The sequence below is a fragment of the Cylas formicarius genome, unplaced genomic scaffold (assembly GCF_029955315.1).
Source record: "Cylas formicarius isolate icCylForm1 unplaced genomic scaffold, icCylForm1.1 PGA_scaffold_10__41_contigs__length_53128322, whole genome shotgun sequence".
NCBI classification, from domain to species: Eukaryota; Metazoa; Arthropoda; class Insecta; order Coleoptera; family Brentidae; genus Cylas; species Cylas formicarius.
In genome coordinates, this window is record NW_026844214.1 from 17,106,843 (window position 1) to 17,123,965 (window position 17,123).

General features: G+C 32.3%; 6 protein-coding genes across 6 annotated transcripts; 4 read left to right on the top strand and 2 right to left on the bottom strand.

The window, feature by feature from the left end:
* Positions 1 to 5,983: 5,983 nt before the first annotated feature.
* LOC132701622 (signal recognition particle 14 kDa protein) lies at positions 5,984 to 6,827 on the bottom strand. The gene is made up of 3 exons (XM_060669729.1): positions 6,692 to 6,827; positions 6,565 to 6,637; positions 5,984 to 6,510 (listed from the first exon to the last, which is right to left on the bottom strand). The coding sequence occupies exons 1-3, from the start codon at positions 6,713 to 6,715 to the stop codon at positions 6,284 to 6,286; spliced, it is 324 nt and encodes a 107-aa protein (XP_060525712.1). The 5' UTR covers positions 6,716 to 6,827; the 3' UTR covers positions 5,984 to 6,283.
* A 362-nt stretch (positions 6,828 to 7,189) lies between these two features.
* Positions 7,190 to 8,699, top strand: LOC132708374 (probable phenylalanine--tRNA ligase, mitochondrial). Its single transcript, XM_060680682.1, has one exon. The coding sequence runs from the start codon at positions 7,266 to 7,268 to the stop codon at positions 8,550 to 8,552; it is 1,287 nt and encodes a 428-aa protein (XP_060536665.1). The 5' UTR covers positions 7,190 to 7,265; the 3' UTR covers positions 8,553 to 8,699.
* A 67-nt stretch (positions 8,700 to 8,766) lies between these two features.
* LOC132708379 (uncharacterized) lies at positions 8,767 to 9,214 on the top strand. Its single transcript, XM_060680693.1, has 2 exons — positions 8,767 to 8,914; positions 9,066 to 9,214. Exons 1-2 carry the CDS (start codon positions 8,778 to 8,780, stop codon positions 9,151 to 9,153), a joined length of 225 nt encoding a protein of 74 aa, XP_060536676.1. The 5' UTR covers positions 8,767 to 8,777; the 3' UTR covers positions 9,154 to 9,214.
* LOC132708378 (death-associated protein 1) lies at positions 9,164 to 9,800 on the bottom strand. The gene is made up of 2 exons (XM_060680692.1): positions 9,582 to 9,800; positions 9,164 to 9,529 (listed from the first exon to the last, which is right to left on the bottom strand). The coding sequence occupies exons 1-2, from the start codon at positions 9,631 to 9,633 to the stop codon at positions 9,288 to 9,290; spliced, it is 294 nt and encodes a 97-aa protein (XP_060536675.1). The 5' UTR covers positions 9,634 to 9,800; the 3' UTR covers positions 9,164 to 9,287.
* Positions 9,801 to 10,397: 597 nt separating this feature from the next.
* LOC132708377 (protein LLP homolog) lies at positions 10,398 to 11,171 on the top strand. Its single transcript, XM_060680691.1, has 2 exons — positions 10,398 to 10,815; positions 11,050 to 11,171. Exons 1-2 carry the CDS (start codon positions 10,476 to 10,478, stop codon positions 11,055 to 11,057), a joined length of 348 nt encoding a protein of 115 aa, XP_060536674.1. The 5' UTR covers positions 10,398 to 10,475; the 3' UTR covers positions 11,058 to 11,171.
* Positions 11,063 to 17,063, top strand: LOC132708375 (adenylate kinase 7-like). Its single transcript, XM_060680683.1, has 6 exons — positions 11,063 to 11,172; positions 11,228 to 11,473; positions 11,524 to 11,823; positions 15,325 to 15,543; positions 15,590 to 16,799; positions 16,926 to 17,063. The coding sequence occupies exons 2-5, from the start codon at positions 11,285 to 11,287 to the stop codon at positions 15,950 to 15,952; spliced, it is 1,071 nt and encodes a 356-aa protein (XP_060536666.1). The 5' UTR covers positions 11,063 to 11,172; positions 11,228 to 11,284; the 3' UTR covers positions 15,953 to 16,799; positions 16,926 to 17,063.
* Positions 17,064 to 17,123: the final 60 nt, after the last annotated feature.

A 17,123-nucleotide genomic window follows, 5' to 3' on the forward strand; every position in this document is an offset into this window, starting at 1 on the left:
TGTCATTTAGAAGCAGTGACTACTGCTGCCTTTTTCAGCACCTTAAATAATGGAAATTTTTTTATTTTTGCTTGCGCAAAGTTAAATTCTTTGTACAATTTCCTTGCGAAAAAGGCCGAAAATATTGTACGCTATCTTGCTAAGGAGAGGATAAAATGGAACTTTATTCCAGCCAGGTCACCGACCTTCGGAGATGGCTGTGGGAGGCAGCCATTATAAGAGCGAAATCTCATTTAATGCGGGTAATTCAGGGTAATAATAATTCATTAACATATGAACATTTTTCGACTCTGTTGGTGGAGATCGAGAGTATTTTAAATTCTCGTCCCTTGTCTCCACTTTCCAATGATCCACTTGATCTTAACCCTCTTACTCCTGTACATTTTTTAATTGGGCGTGGCTTGCCTGCTCTACCCCAATCAAATTTAGTGGAAATACCAGAAAATAAACTGAACAAATACCAACGCATAGCAACTATGGTACAACAATTCTGAACTCGTTGGAAGAACTCGTAAAGAGTACCTCAACGAACTGCAAATACAAATAAATGGGTCCAAAGTGGAGAAAACCTCAAAGTTAGAACTTTGGTTCTCCTGGTAGAAGAAAACACCTAGCTGGAATGGATTATTCAAGTTTTTCCAGGGTCTGACAGCATTGTGCGTGTTATCGAAGTGAAAATTCAGGGTACTGTTATGAAAAGATCTGTTAATAAAGTGCGACAACTACCTATTGACACGAATGAATATTGCGTCCCCATGTATTTGGCTATGAGTTACGGCTGAGAGTCAAAATAACTCTTTCAACACTGGTTTTTGATTATTGTTTTCTGTTCTAAGAGAAATATGTTTTTCTTTGCCTAACCGGCCATGTAACTTAGTTTTTAGCAGCTCCTTTGTTGTTTATGGCGATCGTAGGCAACAATTACAATGTAATACTTCGTTTTTTTTTTGTTGAAAATCGCGAGTTTTCAAGGTGGGCGGCGGTATGTTTAAGATATTTGCGCCATGTTGGGCATTACTTTCTTAAGTTACTAAATAGATTTAAAGCCAAGTCGTTAGGTCACCGTTCCACATCTATTTCTACGGAGCGCTACCGATTGATCTTAGCTGTGCGGGGCAGACGAGACGAGAGACGTGTCCAAGTCGAAGAACGTATTATTTTTGTGCTCTGTTTCTTTTGTAATTAAAAAGTAAAATAAATAAGTGTGAACAATATACAGTCCATTTTAATCAGTGAGGAGGCCATAAACTCGACAGAACAGTAAAAATAAACCCAACCATCGTCTTAAGGAAGAGCTTATCAATCCAGGCAAAAAAAATCAGCACTTTAATGGTGAATATCAAAATATTGAACACCAAACGTTTAACTAATTCGCTGGTATCATTGTGGGATTATGAATAATGATTAATAACTTTCTCTATCAAATGACCCATACACTATGCAACCTGCAGTAAGAAAAATTGTATTACAAAAATAGATGTTTATGTTAAGTTAGGGAAGAATGAACTTATTATAGTTTGTACTAAAATCGGTTCAGTGTTTGTAAAATATTGAGAATATGCCTGTTAAAACTAGATTCTTCAAATTTTTTAATAAATGCATCTAAACAAGAACTTTTTGGCATTGGCCCTTATGCAAAAGAAAACCAAAACCTTAACGTCAAATTCCTTAACTCTATATGAGTTAACCAAATTGTTTAAATGGTGTGTGAGTATCAGTATCAGATATACAGATACTTTATTGGTTGCCAACAATGTAGGAGAACTTGATAAGATATGTAATCCACTAAGCTTGACAAGTGAAGAATTTATATGAAATATTAACACTAGTGTTAATATAAATAAAACTAAATTTGTAATAATCGACAGAAACAAACATGCATATAACAACACTTAATACATGGAAGATCCCTTCTATTCTGTAGGACAATGTTATAGCCGCCTGAGTTGTATCAATTTTGGATTATTCACGGCTCCCACATTATCTGATAATTATTATATGATACAACCTAAGCTAAGTCGTGGTAGGTTACCCAAGTGAGTAATCAAGGGATAACTAGAAATATTTGTCTAAGAACAGGCAGGAAGACATTTTGTGATGTTTTACCTATTTTAACATGAGTTGCTAGCTAACTCTATACAAAAAAATTGTTCAGATTATTCGTAGGCTAGCTTATACGCTATTATTTGACATCCCGAACAATCAGGAAAAACCGTCCCCCTGATATTAATTAATGAAACATAGTACGGGCATAAAAGCAATTTTATTGTGTTATTTATTATCTTTTATTCGGTTGAGTGTGGGGGTGGCAATTCATTACATATAAAAGAATCGTTGACTTCGTCTGATATCACATATCAGTGATTTAGGACGAGAATTCAGTCAGGTGCTCCGACAATACGCGGCAATCTATCTCCTAACAAAAATTACGAGAATGGGTGAGTACGAGCCATTTCTTTTATCTTGATATTTATTTTTATTTATTCGTTTTTATTATTAATATTGCAATTTGTTCTTTTATTTCTGTCTGCTTCTCAACTCGTTCTTCTCAAATATCATTATAGAAAGATTCCTTCAAATTTTTTCATGAAAAAATAGTTGAGCTGGAAAAAATTCATCTTTGTCCTATTTTTTATAATTAACTCGTGAGTCAAATGCCATTATTTCTAATAACATTCTTGCTTTTAGAAAAATTATAACACCCTTTAATTAAAAATATCAATTTTCACAAGTAAAGGGAAAGGTAAAAACTTTCATAAATTGATCCTAAGGATCAAAATCTGTCACAACTCGTTTAAAAAACGTGTTGCATGCTATACTTTTTCTACTACCGTTCATTTTTGGGTACATTTTTGCAAAACAACACGAATACATTTACTGACATGACCGTCAGAGTTGACAAACATCAAAGTTCAAGCCGTGAAGCAAAATCCCGGAAATATCCGAAGTGGCTCGGATCCGTGGTAAAGTGACACTTTCTGTACACTAGATCGGTGTATAATTAGGTATTTTGCAGAATGGAGTAAAAAAAGTAATTATTTTTAATGAATTACGTTACATTGATAAAAAAAAGCACTTTGTCAACTTTTAACATTGAAAAAGACAAGTTTAGAAAATAAAACACCTCATTCCGGCTTTAGAATACATAAATTTTATTCTACTTTATGTGTATGCCATTTAATATTTTCTATATCAGTTTTAAGACAAGATGAGAATCGTTAAGAGTCTGAAAGTAATGTAATTTCCACTCCAAATAAAACTACATCCTAAGTTCTTAACTTTTGAGCTTCGCGGGGTTAAAAAAATTGACACATGCCTTCTAATCATTAGCAGCAATTTTATAATGCAGAATTTTTCAATTTTGTATAGCATCCGTACTTAAAGGCAACTAGATAGTTTTGGCTGATAATTTTTAAATTTTTAACGTTAAAACTGGGAAAATCGCAATGTTCTAATTCGAATAATACATCTAGCTTAATGAGTTATATAGCAACTGTTAAATCCAGGAGTGTAATTAAAGACGAAACCGAACTTTAACAATTTACTATTCAAAAGAAGTGGGTACCAATATCAAAAAACGTAAAATAACATTTCACGCGTATAAACACTCGCCCAACGGCCATCTTTTTGTTTTCGACCAGCACCCCCTTGTTACTTTAATTTGGTACCCTGTGGCTAACTCCTAGCAGGACCATAAGTATCGACTTCAATGAGGAGCTCTGGTCGATGACTAATTTGTTTATGGGCGGATAGATGGTGTTGAGGGTGTTCATTTGTTACAGTAAGTAAACAAATAAACTAATACCTTAACGCAGTTTATAGATTGATCACCGCCGAATTGACCATCATCGTTTTGGTGATGGCCGCTAACTTGTCACATCAAGCTCCATTATTGGACACCATCGACCAGTGCATTCTAAAGTGCGACAGCTGCTTCAAGGGTTCGAGTCTCTTAAACTGCGCCAATGACTGCTTGATAACGGCCGGTGAAATGCGCCGCCCCTGGAAGATCGTTTGCCCATTGTTTGATGACTCCCCATTTGTTGAAATAGTTTAGTGGATAGTTTGATGTTTGTATTCTGATTAATGTTCCTCTGATATCTTCACACTAGAAATTCGAGGATTGTTTTGCGTTGTCGCGAATATTTTAAGCTAATGATCAAATGTTTTGCAATTTAAGACGTTTGCATCCTACCTAGTACAATAAAATTATTACGCATAATTATCTCATATTTTTTATGTAATTTTTGTCTTAATAGGTATATATTTCTACAAATTAAATTTTGGAATTAGTAGCGGGATTGTTAATGATCACCTAGGAGTATTCGCGAATTTATTCTCCGACGGTGACGTTACAGTTTTACCTTTGCTCCATTAGTCAGTTCATTCTACCTGAATAAACGACAATAAAGAATTATTTGTAATTCTATTAACAATTTCCGTAAAGTGTGTTTTTTTATGTTGCTGCATTTCTTCCAAAGTATGCGTAGGTAGTTTTAAAGAATAATTTTTTTACATCAAAATGTTTCTTGAGCGACATCCGTACACAGCTCATTTTATTGTGTTTGGGTTGGAATTCGGTAAACTTGAAAACGCAATCATGAAACTCATATGAAAACAAGACAACCGTTTCTAATGTTAAGAATTAGTTTTTTTTTGTTCCGCCGGAGGTCTTATTGAATTGTAAAATGGCCAACGTGATCTGATGCTATATCTGTGTAAGTCATGCAGATCTGCAGGGTGTCTTTACTTTATCAAAAACTTTTATTATTCGGAGACACGTTTTAATGGATTCAATATTGTGAACGAGTGTTGAATGGGCATCGAAACAAACAACCCATTATTTAACGTCCAGGCGGCATTAGAACTTGGCTACCGTTAATCAGTAATCAATTACAAAATATATAGTATTAAAAGCACAATAGTCAGCTACTTAATGCGAGTCCATATACATGTTTATTTAACGCGCTGTTGTCTTTTAAATTGAGACTCATTTATTATAGATACAGTGATTTAAAAAAAAATCGGGATACTCAAATACCGTTTCTCTTTGTAGCCGCCAATAAATATATTCGCAATTTCACAATGGCGTTCTAGAACCGTACTTCGGTACTTCGTGCCTACAAATGCTGAAAGCTGATGGATTTACATAGGGTTTCATCGGTGAGATTCCTAGATTATTATTATTAGTCCATGTAATGAAAAATCCATTCTTACTTTAAAATGTTTAATATAAATATAAATAAAGGAGTAAATTCAGCTATAAAACAATGTTGGAATATTTATAAAAAAAAGTTATTCTACATAAAAATAATTACCATCGTTACTGGACTCGTCCCCTAGACGAATATTTTAGAGTTATTATTTTAAACCCTTAAATTGGAAATCACTTTAAGCTGTTTTAGGAAGATTTATAAAAAGCACACTAATATGAATTAATATAACAGTTTAATCAAAGAAAATTTCCCTATTCTTAAAATACAACGGTCCGCATGGCACAGTTTTTGTCGGCTAACATCTTAAATACGGGGCTGCCTTGTGGTACATGTGCTGAAAAGAAGGGTCCCTTCTGCTTTACAACAGGCGTATCTTAACCTCATTCCGAAGTCAAAACCATAAAAGGTTGCAAAAATATCATTGGCGAACTTTATCACTCTTTCTAAACTATAACATATTTATCATATTATATAAACAAGATTTTTCGGGGTACATGTACCAAAATAAAATAAATTTGCTTGGTCTCCCACCCTCTTGGGGGGTGCCTGCGCCAGCAAACACATTTACAGGAACATCAAAAGACTGACCCAAGTGATGTTTATGCATGCATTTCTAAAAATTATTATTACTGGTTGGGGTTGACAATGAAAAATTATTTACTTCGAATCGTATCAGACAACTGTTTTCTAATTTCATGTCATTAAATGTGTATCAGGGAAACTTTACACTTTTTTGTATTTATAGATAAATAAAACTAATAAAAATATTTTTACAAAATATATTATGATAAACTAATGCTGATAAAGGGTAGAACAGTCAGCCAAGTCCCTGAAAGATAGTGAAAAAAATGTTAATTAGAGCTTAGAGGCTTATTGGCATTTTATCAAATAATGCAAAAATAACTTTTGAAATTTTCATGTGCTAAATCAAGTATAACTAAATTAACATGATAGAATAATAATTAATAGTGCTGATAAACATTATCAACAACATATTACCGGTTGAAAAAGTTCATAATAAAATTGTTTGTATCAAAATGATCAGTTATGAGCACTAAAAAACTATTTTATTCCATTTTGGTTTTTGTTTTTGGTTTTTTCAATTTCTTTAAACCATCGAGATTGCCTTTGAGTAAACTACTGTATGCTACTTGAAACTTATTAATATCCTTTTGATGAATTACAGTTGCAATTTTCTTGGACCTAAATTTAGCACGGAGCAAACAAAGATGTTCCATTGGTTCTGGCAGTGGAGGATTGCCACATCTTGGTTGTGGACGATTTCTACCGTCATCTAAAGACATAAATATATTAATCGTGGAAAAAGCTAAATATAAATGATGCTTACAACGCTTAAATGTCATTGTCACAGATCCATTTGATCTAGCTTTTTGAAATAATTTTGAAAGTTCCGATAGAAACTACAAAAATCAAATTATTTTAAATTTTTTAACGAACTGACCCCCTACACTTACTGCTTCATTTTCTAAAAGAACCATGTTTTATAAAGTTCTCTAGTTTAAGCATATGGCGCAAAATATAAAAACATCTTTGTTGGTTATAACCACAGAACTGTCATCTGCATATATGATGTGACCTGTCACGTCCAAGCAATACAAATTGGTAAGTTTTAAACTGCTAGAATACTAATGCAAAATAGTAAAAAGATATTTTCTTTCATTTTTTAAAGAAACTTTGAACTTCAGTTTTGACGAATGTCGTGAGTACCCCTAAGTGCGCAATTCTAAAAATAGAAGATATTATTTGAATTTCAAATTAAAGAGAGTCATTTCAAAAAAAGGTTTTCGTTAGTTGAAATTTTTTGAAACTAGTTCAAAATGAAATGCACGAAATTGTCAAATCGAACACAGCAGGTTGGTAGATTTTTGCATGAAAGGTCATTTGATTAGTTAGTAAAGAGGACGAATGATCCTTACTAATTTTCCCAGTAACATAAAAAAGAAGAAGAACGATTGAATGAAGGTTATGCTACAATGTTTGAAACTATAAACGTTTTTAAAAGTTAAATGAAAAATCACAGCTAATATTATGTTAAAGTTACCAATTCATTATTTAAAGAAATTGCCAAAATCCAGTCTAAGAAATTATTGTGCAGAACTAGGTGTTCAACATAATATTTTCAACAGGTTCAAAAAAGATGACTACACAAATATTACAGACAGAGTGATGTACCATATGAACAAAAATCTTCATTTAAAAAACAATCACCCTTTGAGTATAGTACGACAGAGGATAGTAAATTACTTTAATAAAACATTTGTGATTAGGAATAACCCTGTCTTTTCAGTATATGATCAGCTGCCTCCAATAGTTACAGTTGATCAAAATTTTGACTCATTGTTAGTTCCAACAAATCACCCCTCCCGTAATAAAAGTGATTGTTATTACATCAACCGAAATTATCTTTTAAGAGCCCATATGACAGCCCATCAAATGGATATTTTAAAAACTGGTTTAAATAATTTCTTGATTATCGGAGATGTGTATAGGAGGGATGAAATAGATAAAACCCACTATCCTGTATTCCATCAAATTGATGCAGTAAGATTAAAAGACAGTAAAGATTTTTTTCCAGACAATGATCATTTCCAAATTTTTGAAGCATCTGATGATGCAGAAAGCATTCGTGGACAAGAGAAACAGCCTTGCCACACAATAGAAGCTGTGAAAATAATGGAAGAAGAATTAAAAAGTACTCTGGAAGGACTAGCAAAGTCTTTATTTGGAGAAAAAATAGAGTTTCAGTGGGTAGATACTCATTTCCCTTTTACACAACCATCATGGGAGCTAGAGATATTGCATAATGGTCAATGGTTAGAGACTCTAGGTTGTGGAATTATGAAACAATCAATCCTTACAAGTGCTGGGGTAACTGATAAAATTGGCTGGGCCTTTGGTCTAGGTTTAGAACGTATTTCCATGTGTCTTTACAAAATACCCGATATTAGATTATTTTGGTCTAAAGACAGCGGCTTTTTGAATCAGTTTGATTTGGATAATATTAACAGCAACATAACTTATAAGGCAGTAAGTCAATTTCCCCAATGTAAAAATGATATCAGCTTTTGGTTACCAGAATCCAAAGAATTTTCCTCCAATGATTTTTATGATTTGGTACGAAATGTGGGAGGTGATTTAATTGAGCAAGTCAAATTAGTAGATAAATTTGTTCACCCGAAATCAAAAAAAGTTAGTCACTGCTATCGCATCATCTATAGACATATGGAGAAAACTTTAACCCAGAAAGAAGTGAACATTGTGCATAAAGAAATTGAAAAAAATATTAGGAATCAGTTAGGAGTGACAATTAGATGATGTTCAGTGTAGAATGTTTTATATGAAAAGTGTATTTGATCACCAAAATTTTTGTGTATTTGGAATAAATTTGAAATAATTGTGTTAATCAATTAATTAATTCATAAGTTCATAAACTTATTAAAATATGTTTGACTAAAACTTGCTGCTTTTCTTTGTTATTGAAGGGACTGAACCATGACAACCCCAACATTGATTTAACAAAGTGACAGAAAATATACCGCCATGTCCTATCCAAAAGATGAGTTAAATAATTTATTTAAGGAATTAAAATCCAATTTGGATTCAGATAAGCAGTATTGGTTGAGAAATGATGCCAAAATCAGGGCTGTAGTTAGCTCAAAAACATACGACGAATTTCGGTGAGAACACTTAAAATATTTGTTTTAGTAAATGACTGCCCTCCTAAAAATGCTACATTAATATACTGCAGAAGAATTAATTTTTCAAATTTTTCACTTTGTCATAGTTTTACCTAATTCAACCAATATAATAAGTAATTTTGAATTTAAGGAACATTGTGGATGCAGCACACTTAAAATCATTAAGTAAAGATGACATAAGAACTCCGAAGCAAAATTCCTGGAACAAAGCATTGTGAAAAAGAGATATATAGTAAAAAACATTTATTAAACAATTTAAAAACAAACATTTTTATTCCACCATCACCCATTGTTATTAATAAAATGTTTATCAAATTAGAATATATATCAAGTAGAAAATATTGAACTTGAACTATTTTCTTGGCTGCTGAATATGAATAGCAGGTTTATTGGAATGAACAGCTGGAGGTTTTTCTTTATGGAAACTTTGTACAGCCTCAGCAGGAAAATCTGCATTTCCCCTCACCACAGCTCCAGATACAGTAGTGGTTTTCGGAGGACTTCCAGATACTGTTATTCCAGTGGTATCCTCCGCAAGCCCTCCAGAATCTCGCCTCGTTTTATGTTGCGTTATACGCATCCCGCCAGCTTTCACTATAAAATTTCCAATTCAAATACGCTAGCAGTTTTGGTATTCAACAGTTACCTGCAGGGGGGTGCCCTGCTTTCAGCAAACTTTCAGTTCTCGGACTAGACATTGTAAAACATAAACTTTAGAGGTGGAACGGAAACAATATGGCAAATTTCATTAACTTGAATTCCTGAAAGATAAAGATTACACAAACCACAACTCACACGTAGCAAAGGCGTATCAACAAAACATGATTACTATTACGTTTTATTTTTTAGACTTGCTTCTAAGTATCGATTATTCCCAAATCGATTCTATTAACACAGTATCGATAGTCGTCCTATAAAACTGAAGGACTTTCGTTCAAGGTCGCGAATAAAAAGTTGTAATAATTACGCATACAAGTTAACAGGTAGCCAGGTATCATCTGTGTGAATTCTATAATATACCCGTATCTGGATTTACATAATAAAATAATTTTAAAAAGCGTAGCAAATTCCTCTCTCTTAAAAAGCTTTAAATTGTATAAGTATTTCCCAGTTATTTACCTTTAAACTTCGAGTTTCCACAAAACTTGTATTGCATTTATCATATATCATTTATCAACCTATAACAATCAAAATTATCTAAAATTTGAAATATTTACGCATGCGCATTTGCATGTTTTAAAGTCGCTAAAACAACAACTACTTAAGATTACATTTTAAGAAATAAGGATACGATTACAAATTAAGGAAATAATCATTTCGAGAGAAAATGTTTTATTTTTTAGTAAATAATATGACCCTCGCAATACAAGCAAATAGATCAACAAAAAAAAAGAAAAAAAGTCATTAGTTAGCCGAATGGTCTTAGTATAGTCGCTTACAAAAAGTAAAGAAGAAGGTTTTTGGTATGACCAAGAGACGTAAAAACGAAGAAATAGGTTTTGGTTAATTTCATTATTTGCCAGGAGTTAGACGATTTACGATGGCAAAAAGCATTAGAAGCAAATGGAAAAGAAAGTGCCGTGCTATTAAAAGGATCCGTTATGGACAGAAAGAACTTGAGATATTAAAAAAAACTTTGGGAAACGAATATCAGAATGAAAATGAAGCTATGGCTGTTACAAACTTGAAAGATGTTTCCAACACAGATGTTGACAATGAGACCCACTTGCCGGAACCCTCCAAGGAGCATATGGATATAGATGAAATTAAAAACGAGTTTAACACTAGAACCCTTCGCAACAAGAATGGTGCATATCCTGTGTGGCTCCATCCTCGTAAGATTAGATGCTCTAAGAAAGCCAAGAAAAGGAAGGCAAAAGGCAAGAAAGTCCAACGAATTAACAAATAGGCATATATTGATAATTGTTTAATAAAAATTTCAAAATTATGACTTCTTTCATTTGTGAGCTATTTTATTAATATAAAATATAAAATATTTATGACAGTTCCTATTTAAAACAATAATTTGCAAATTTGTTTTATTTAAAGTAATTTAATAATTGACATTTTTACTAAAAAATCAGTGATTTCCTTATTAGCGTGTGGAGTTGCAGGTCTATAAATCAAACTAAATTGAACTCTGAGTCCATGGCAATTCATGGACCACCTTTATTTATGTGTAAAAATTATGAATTGGAAGCAGTTAAGGATATCGTCCAATAAATATTAAGCAGAAGGCAAAAACCATGAGCAAAACAACTAGTTCATGGTTGATAATTTTTTTGTTTCTAGGCACCAAAATATTACTGTCAATGTCATGATTGCAAATTATACTTATATTACATTGAAATGAGCATTTTTGTCGACAGTCCTAAAAGGCGAATGCCAGGATTTGAAAGAGAATTGAAACCGTTAAAGGCCATCATCCATGGCCCACCCCTGTCTGGAAAGACTGTAATTGCAAAAAGAATATCTGCCCGATACGGTGCACATTATGTCTCGGTAAAAAGTATGATTGAGGAAACGCTCAATGAATTGGTAAGAAATTTTTATTTGCGTTCTACAAGTACAAACTAAACCTTTATCAGTGGAAACATATTGCCTATGCGAAAAGCCGAGCTCGTTTAGTTAACGAAATTAGTAAGTCGAAAGAGATTATAGACTCAGATGAAGAGGATGATGATATGGATGAGGAATGGGGAGGAAACCAAGCAGATATTGAGCAATGGGAAGAAAAAATTCGCGATATTAACAGTATCATGAATATGAGTGACAATGAGATGTTACCTGATGATTATGTTGTGAGACTAATGAGCGAATTCCTTGCAAAAGGTCGTTGCCAAAGTCATGGTTATGTTTTGGATGCATTTCCAAAAACTTATCAACAGGTCATTCATATTTTTTATTTTTTATAAGAGAACTGCTGGTGCGAATATATCTTTCATGGGAACATTAACTGTAGTCTTATGTATATCTAGAGTAAAAAGGAAAAAAAAAGTGAAATGAAATGAAATGAAACAGGATGATCGAATCAGTAAAGGGAAAGTTTTTAATAAAGATGCCTTGTTATATTGACATTAAAGTCATGAAAATACAATGCTTTTTGTTCATAAATATTGTAAGTACCAGATTTCCGTATTGATAATCAATTGTAAATTGTGAATGAAAAATCTTTGAATTTAGTGGATATTGTTTATCTAATAGTGTGTAAAGTACAATGTTGTATTTAAAACAGACATTATAGCATTTTTGGATTCTACCAATAAAATAAGCGAACGTTCCAATAACGTTTATGATATCTAAAGCTTGAAGCCTGAAGTAAGATTTGGATTTGGATTCGGATTTGCGAATATTACAGTAGCTCAATTCGTTAACTACCTTAATAAAAAAAAAACGCATGCCTGTGGAAATGCCGGGAAAGTAAGCACGGACATATTGTTAGGGAACTCCCAAAAACCATATTCAATGCTGCTATACATAAAATAATCCCTTTTCCGTTCGCTATTTACTATTACTATTTCGCAATCTCAAAAAGATCTGAGGTCCCAAGTGTTCAAAATGACCATTCAGGAGTTACTTCTGAGAGCTTGGGAATGAAGTACTACTCAACCACCTTGAAACGGTCGGGAAAATATAAAACTACCCCCAATCCCCAATAATGAAATAACCAAAAATTCGTTTTATTTATTTCGCAATCTCAAAGAAACCTGTCCCAGATATTGAATTTGACCATTGAAGAACCACTTAGGAGAGCTTCAAAATGAAGTACTACTCAACGACCTTGAAAAGGTCGGGAAGATAATTGTCTAATTGAATCTCTGGGATAACGTCAGATTTCTTTGAGATTTCGAAATAAAAACAAAGAATTCTTGGGTATTTCATTACTGGGGGTGGTTTTGCAAGGTGGTTGGTAATACATCATTTTGAAGCTCTCGTAAATGACTTCAATTGTCTGGTTGAATGTCTGGGACAACGTTAGATTTTTTCGAGATTGCAAAATAGTAATTAAATTAATTTATTTTTTGGGGTAATACCAAGGGAAAAGGGGGTTATTTTGTGTATAGCAACATTGGATATGGTTTTTGGTTGTTCCCTTACAATATTTCCGTGCTTACTTTCCCGGCATTTCCACAGGAATACATTTTTTAATTAAGGTAAATGATGAACTGGCCAACTGTAATATTCGCAAATCCGAATCTAAATCCAAATCTAACTTCAACCACATTAAAGCTTTTAATGTGGTTAATGTGGCTTTTATACAGGGTGGCCCAAAAATATATTCTAATTTAATAAGAAATTTAAGTGGCTATAATTATTATAAATTAATTTCAATGGAATGACATATTTTTTAACTTACCAGGGAATGTAACTTTTTATTACTTATCGAATGGTTTAAGGTGTCCTATAGCTAACTCTTCCCGGTTTCGCAGAGTACGCGAATTTCTGGTTTTTGGTTTTTTCTAAATAAATGTTTTATTGCATCCAGTAGTAATATATTGTGTTTAGAATCGACAGATAAAGAATTGAGATAGTTAATTTTATCTGATTTTGCTGTTTTAAAAAAATTATAAAACTCTAAAAGCAATTTTTTATCCAGGCTATAACAGCAACTAACTATAAAGATAACATGAAACTGAACAAGCAACTGCAGTTTGATTACATTTTCAAGCATTTAAAGCGTATTACTATGCTTTTCTGTTGAGTAAATCTTCATTAGGATTAAGCAACCCAACAACAATACTCGAATTTCAATAACTATAAAAAGTAATAGTAAAATGAAAGCTGACAGTCTAGAGTATATTATGCAACAAATGCTGTAAACGGCATTTGACTCACGAGTTTATTTGACACAAGCGGAGCGAGTGTTTAATAAACGAGTGACTTAAGTTACCGAACGTGTTGCTTACTATACTTTTTTTACGACCGTTAGTTTTTGGGTACATTTTCGCAAATTAACAAGAATAAATTCACTGACATGACTGTCAGAATTGACAAACGTCAAAATTCAAAGCGTATTAAATATCTTCCAAAAAAAACATCCGATTGCTCCCAAACCCGTACGGTAAAATCCCGGAAATGTCCAAAGTGGCTCGGATCCGTGCGAAATGAAACTGATGTGGAAAAGTGCTAAATACCATTGACAACTAGCTGCAAAAAAACTTTTATTTACAAACACAAAAAGTTAGCTATATAGAACACTTTAACACCAGTCGATATTTAATTAGAATTAATAAAATTACAGCCACTTAGAGTTGTTATTAGATTAGCGGCTTAAGCAGATAGGAAGTTTCTTTTTATATAGTTGGAATATAAAATGTAGTCTATTATTACCGTCTACTCTAACTTATGTATTTAAGAAATTAAAATTACATTACATTTTGAGAAAACTCATATTATTAAAAAAAACCATTAAAATAATTAGGTATCATAAACGTACTTACATTTAAATCGTAGAATTCAAAAATGCTATAATATACAGGGGCTTACATTTAAAAAAATACAACCTTTATACTTTTAACGCTATTTAGACGACCTGTATAGTATGAAAGTAATTTTAAAAAGTTACCATAACAGGGCTGATTTTCTACATTTCAAAAATTCAACTTTTTGAAAACCTCGTATTTTGGCCACAATATGCATACCGCTTCGGGTGAATAACCCTGTATAGGATACTTTAATTACATATGTGTCTAAAATGCTATTTTCTATTACCAACGCAGTTGTTGAAACAAATCTAAGTTAACTATTACAATGGACAGTTTAAGACTGTCGGATTATTATATTTAAAATGTATCTGCTGTAAAGAACTGTAATCCGATGCAAACAAAAACTTATTATTATCGGTCTTTTATGCACTTCAAGAGAAAATAACCTTGTTCTCATCCACACTAATTAGTATGTATTTTATTACTCCACTTTGCAAGATGGACTAGTTCTGAAATTTATTCTACTGCGTTGAAAATTCTTGTCTCATGCGTCTCAAAGTACCATTTTAGTCAACTATGCCATTTTAGGCCAGTTTCCCTTACCAGAATGTTCCATCGATCTAATAACTTTTAGCAAAAACAGCGAAAAAAAATTGATTTATTTCTTGATTTTTTGCAATAAAACGAATATGTCCCACACCGACTTTTGTATCACACCAAATTTTCATTTTTCTTAATTATAGTTTTCCTGCACAGTAAATTGGTAACTAGGGAACCTTTCCCAAAGTGGGTATACAACCATCGTAATACCGCAAATATAATTTTTAGAAAAGTTAAAAATACTTTCTTCCTTCAATATACACATTTGATACACCATTGATTTCGGAAAGGGCTTTCATCATTCCCCATAATGTTTAACAGTGAAAACGTGAATCACTCCTGTATGCATTTTAATTACCTTAGGCAAGAGAAATATTTGGACAAATCGCAGAATCTGAAAGGCGGTTATTAGATGAAGGTGTAATGGAAATATTTGGAGAAGATGATAGGAACATTGTTAAAATAGGTACCGTGATAGGAAACGCAAGTGTGAATATATTGCCGGATTTTGTAATAAGTCTTCAAGCTACGGACGAGTTTTTATTCGAACGAGCGATGAACTTACCGGAAAATCAAATAAAGGTAAAAACCACGCGGAAGGAATCTTAGTAGTAGAGTAGATTTTTAGGGTAAATACGACGAGCAGCACATGATTCGTAAGCTGAACGAGTTTAGGATAAATAATGATCCCGAAAATACCGTATTGAATTTCTTTAACGATATTGGGATTCATCCAATAATAATGGGCGTCTGTGATGAAACAAGTGATATTGAAAGTATTGTAAATTACCTTTACAAAATTTTTGGTCCGCCCATCCCTGGTTTTGGATTGTCTTTAGAAGAAGAACAAGAATTAAGAAAGTTGGAATTAGAACAGGACAAATTAGAAGAGCAAGCATATTTACTTCAGAAACAGGGAAGTATAATAAGTACTTTTTACAAAACTTCTAAATTCCTCCTGCGTCGGTTTTTGCTGAATCGAACTTGCTGACGTTTCGATTTGTATAACTAAAGTATTATTAAGGTATAACATTTCATATTATGGAAAAGAATTCCTTTTCTATTAAATGAACTTTTTTTCTGAAATAGATAATAACTAATCTCAAAATCTACTAATTCAATAAATAAATTGTAAATATTTATTAAAAACGATGAATATAAGTACCCATTGGGATTCCAATTGCGAATATCTTCATCATGATCCGAGTAATCGATAAACTACAAGAGACCTTTTTTGTACAGCATTAAATTTCCTATAAAAATTCAACATTTCGCGATAACTATTTTTCAGCCAATAACAAAATTTAGAACAAAAAGTTATTTTTCTTTAAATTCTTCAATTTTGAACTCGAATATCTTTGAAATGGTTTGATTTACCGAAAATGAGACTATTTTTGTATAAGGTTGATTTCCTATAAAAATTATTAATAAAATTGGCTTAATGATCTATTGGTGATAAGATATTATTATTTAAATATGACTAAACCGAAAATACAAAAATGTAATGACGATAATCCTCCCATTAATATTAAGAGCTAATACGTGATAAGTACCTTCTAGAAAAGTAACTAGCAACTAGTTTTTGTATATCAGATCCACAAAAAAAATCTTTTTTACACACTCTAATAATGAGCACATTTTTCTATTTATGTCCCATTTTCATTCATTCACTATTTAGATTAACGAGGAAAAAATGAAAAAAGAATATGAAGAAAAAATGGAAAAATGGGCCGAAACTTTAGAAAAACTGAAGATAGAAGAGGATAAGATAGTAACTGCAGAAAGTGAGCCTATCCGATTTTATTTGATGAAATATATACTTCCAACATTAGCAAAAGGTGAGCTCTTTCTGACATAATCGGTTTTTATTTGGAAGCTTCACATTTCACATTGTATGTATTTTTCTGGATTGTATCTTCATACTTTGTGAAATCCAAGACAGCAACTTTTAAAATTATTTTTAGGACTTACCGAAGTAGTCAAGATTAAACCCACTGATCCCATAGATTATTTAGCCGAGTTTCTATTTAAAGAAAATCCAGAAGGTAAAATGTTTGATCCTTCCTTTACTAAATCTGGCGAAGAATTATTGAAACACTGCGAAAAAGAGTTGAAATTCGCATTTAAAAATTAAATGTAGGCAAAAAATAATAAAAAAACAT

Excerpts from the sequence above, each read along its gene's own strand:
- LOC132708379 (XM_060680693.1), top strand. The coding sequence starts at position 8,778 with ATGTCCTATCCAAAAGATGAGTTAAATAATTTATTTAAGGAATTAAAA. Across the intron at positions 8,915-9,065 it reads AAAACATACGACGAATTTCG|GAACATTGTGGATGCAGCAC; the intron begins GTGAGAACACTT and ends TTTGAATTTAAG.
- LOC132708375 (XM_060680683.1), top strand. The coding sequence starts at position 11,285 with ATGAGCATTTTTGTCGACAGTCCTAAAAGGCGAATGCCAGGATTTGAA. Across the intron at positions 11,474-11,523 it reads AGGAAACGCTCAATGAATTG|TGGAAACATATTGCCTATGC; the intron begins GTAAGAAATTTT and ends AACCTTTATCAG. Across the intron at positions 15,544-15,589 it reads TACCGGAAAATCAAATAAAG|GGTAAATACGACGAGCAGCA; the intron begins GTAAAAACCACG and ends GTAGATTTTTAG.
- LOC132708374 (XM_060680682.1), top strand. The coding sequence starts at position 7,266 with ATGTTAAAGTTACCAATTCATTATTTAAAGAAATTGCCAAAATCCAGT.
- LOC132701622 (XM_060669729.1), bottom strand. The coding sequence starts at position 6,715 with ATGGTTCTTTTAGAAAATGAAGCA. Across the intron at positions 6,638-6,691 it reads TTCTTTTAGAAAATGAAGCA|TTTCTATCGGAACTTTCAAA; the intron begins GTAAGTGTAGGG and ends TGATTTTTGTAG. Across the intron at positions 6,511-6,564 it reads GACAATGACATTTAAGCGTT|ATGACGGTAGAAATCGTCCA; the intron begins GTAAGCATCATT and ends TTATGTCTTTAG.
- LOC132708378 (XM_060680692.1), bottom strand. The coding sequence starts at position 9,633 with ATGTCTAGTCCGAGAACTGAAAGTTTGCTGAAAGCAGGGCACCCCCCT. Across the intron at positions 9,530-9,581 it reads AGCAGGGCACCCCCCTGCAG|TGAAAGCTGGCGGGATGCGT; the intron begins GTAACTGTTGAA and ends GAAATTTTATAG.
- LOC132708377 (XM_060680691.1), top strand. The coding sequence starts at position 10,476 with ATGGCAAAAAGCATTAGAAGCAAATGGAAAAGAAAGTGCCGTGCTATT.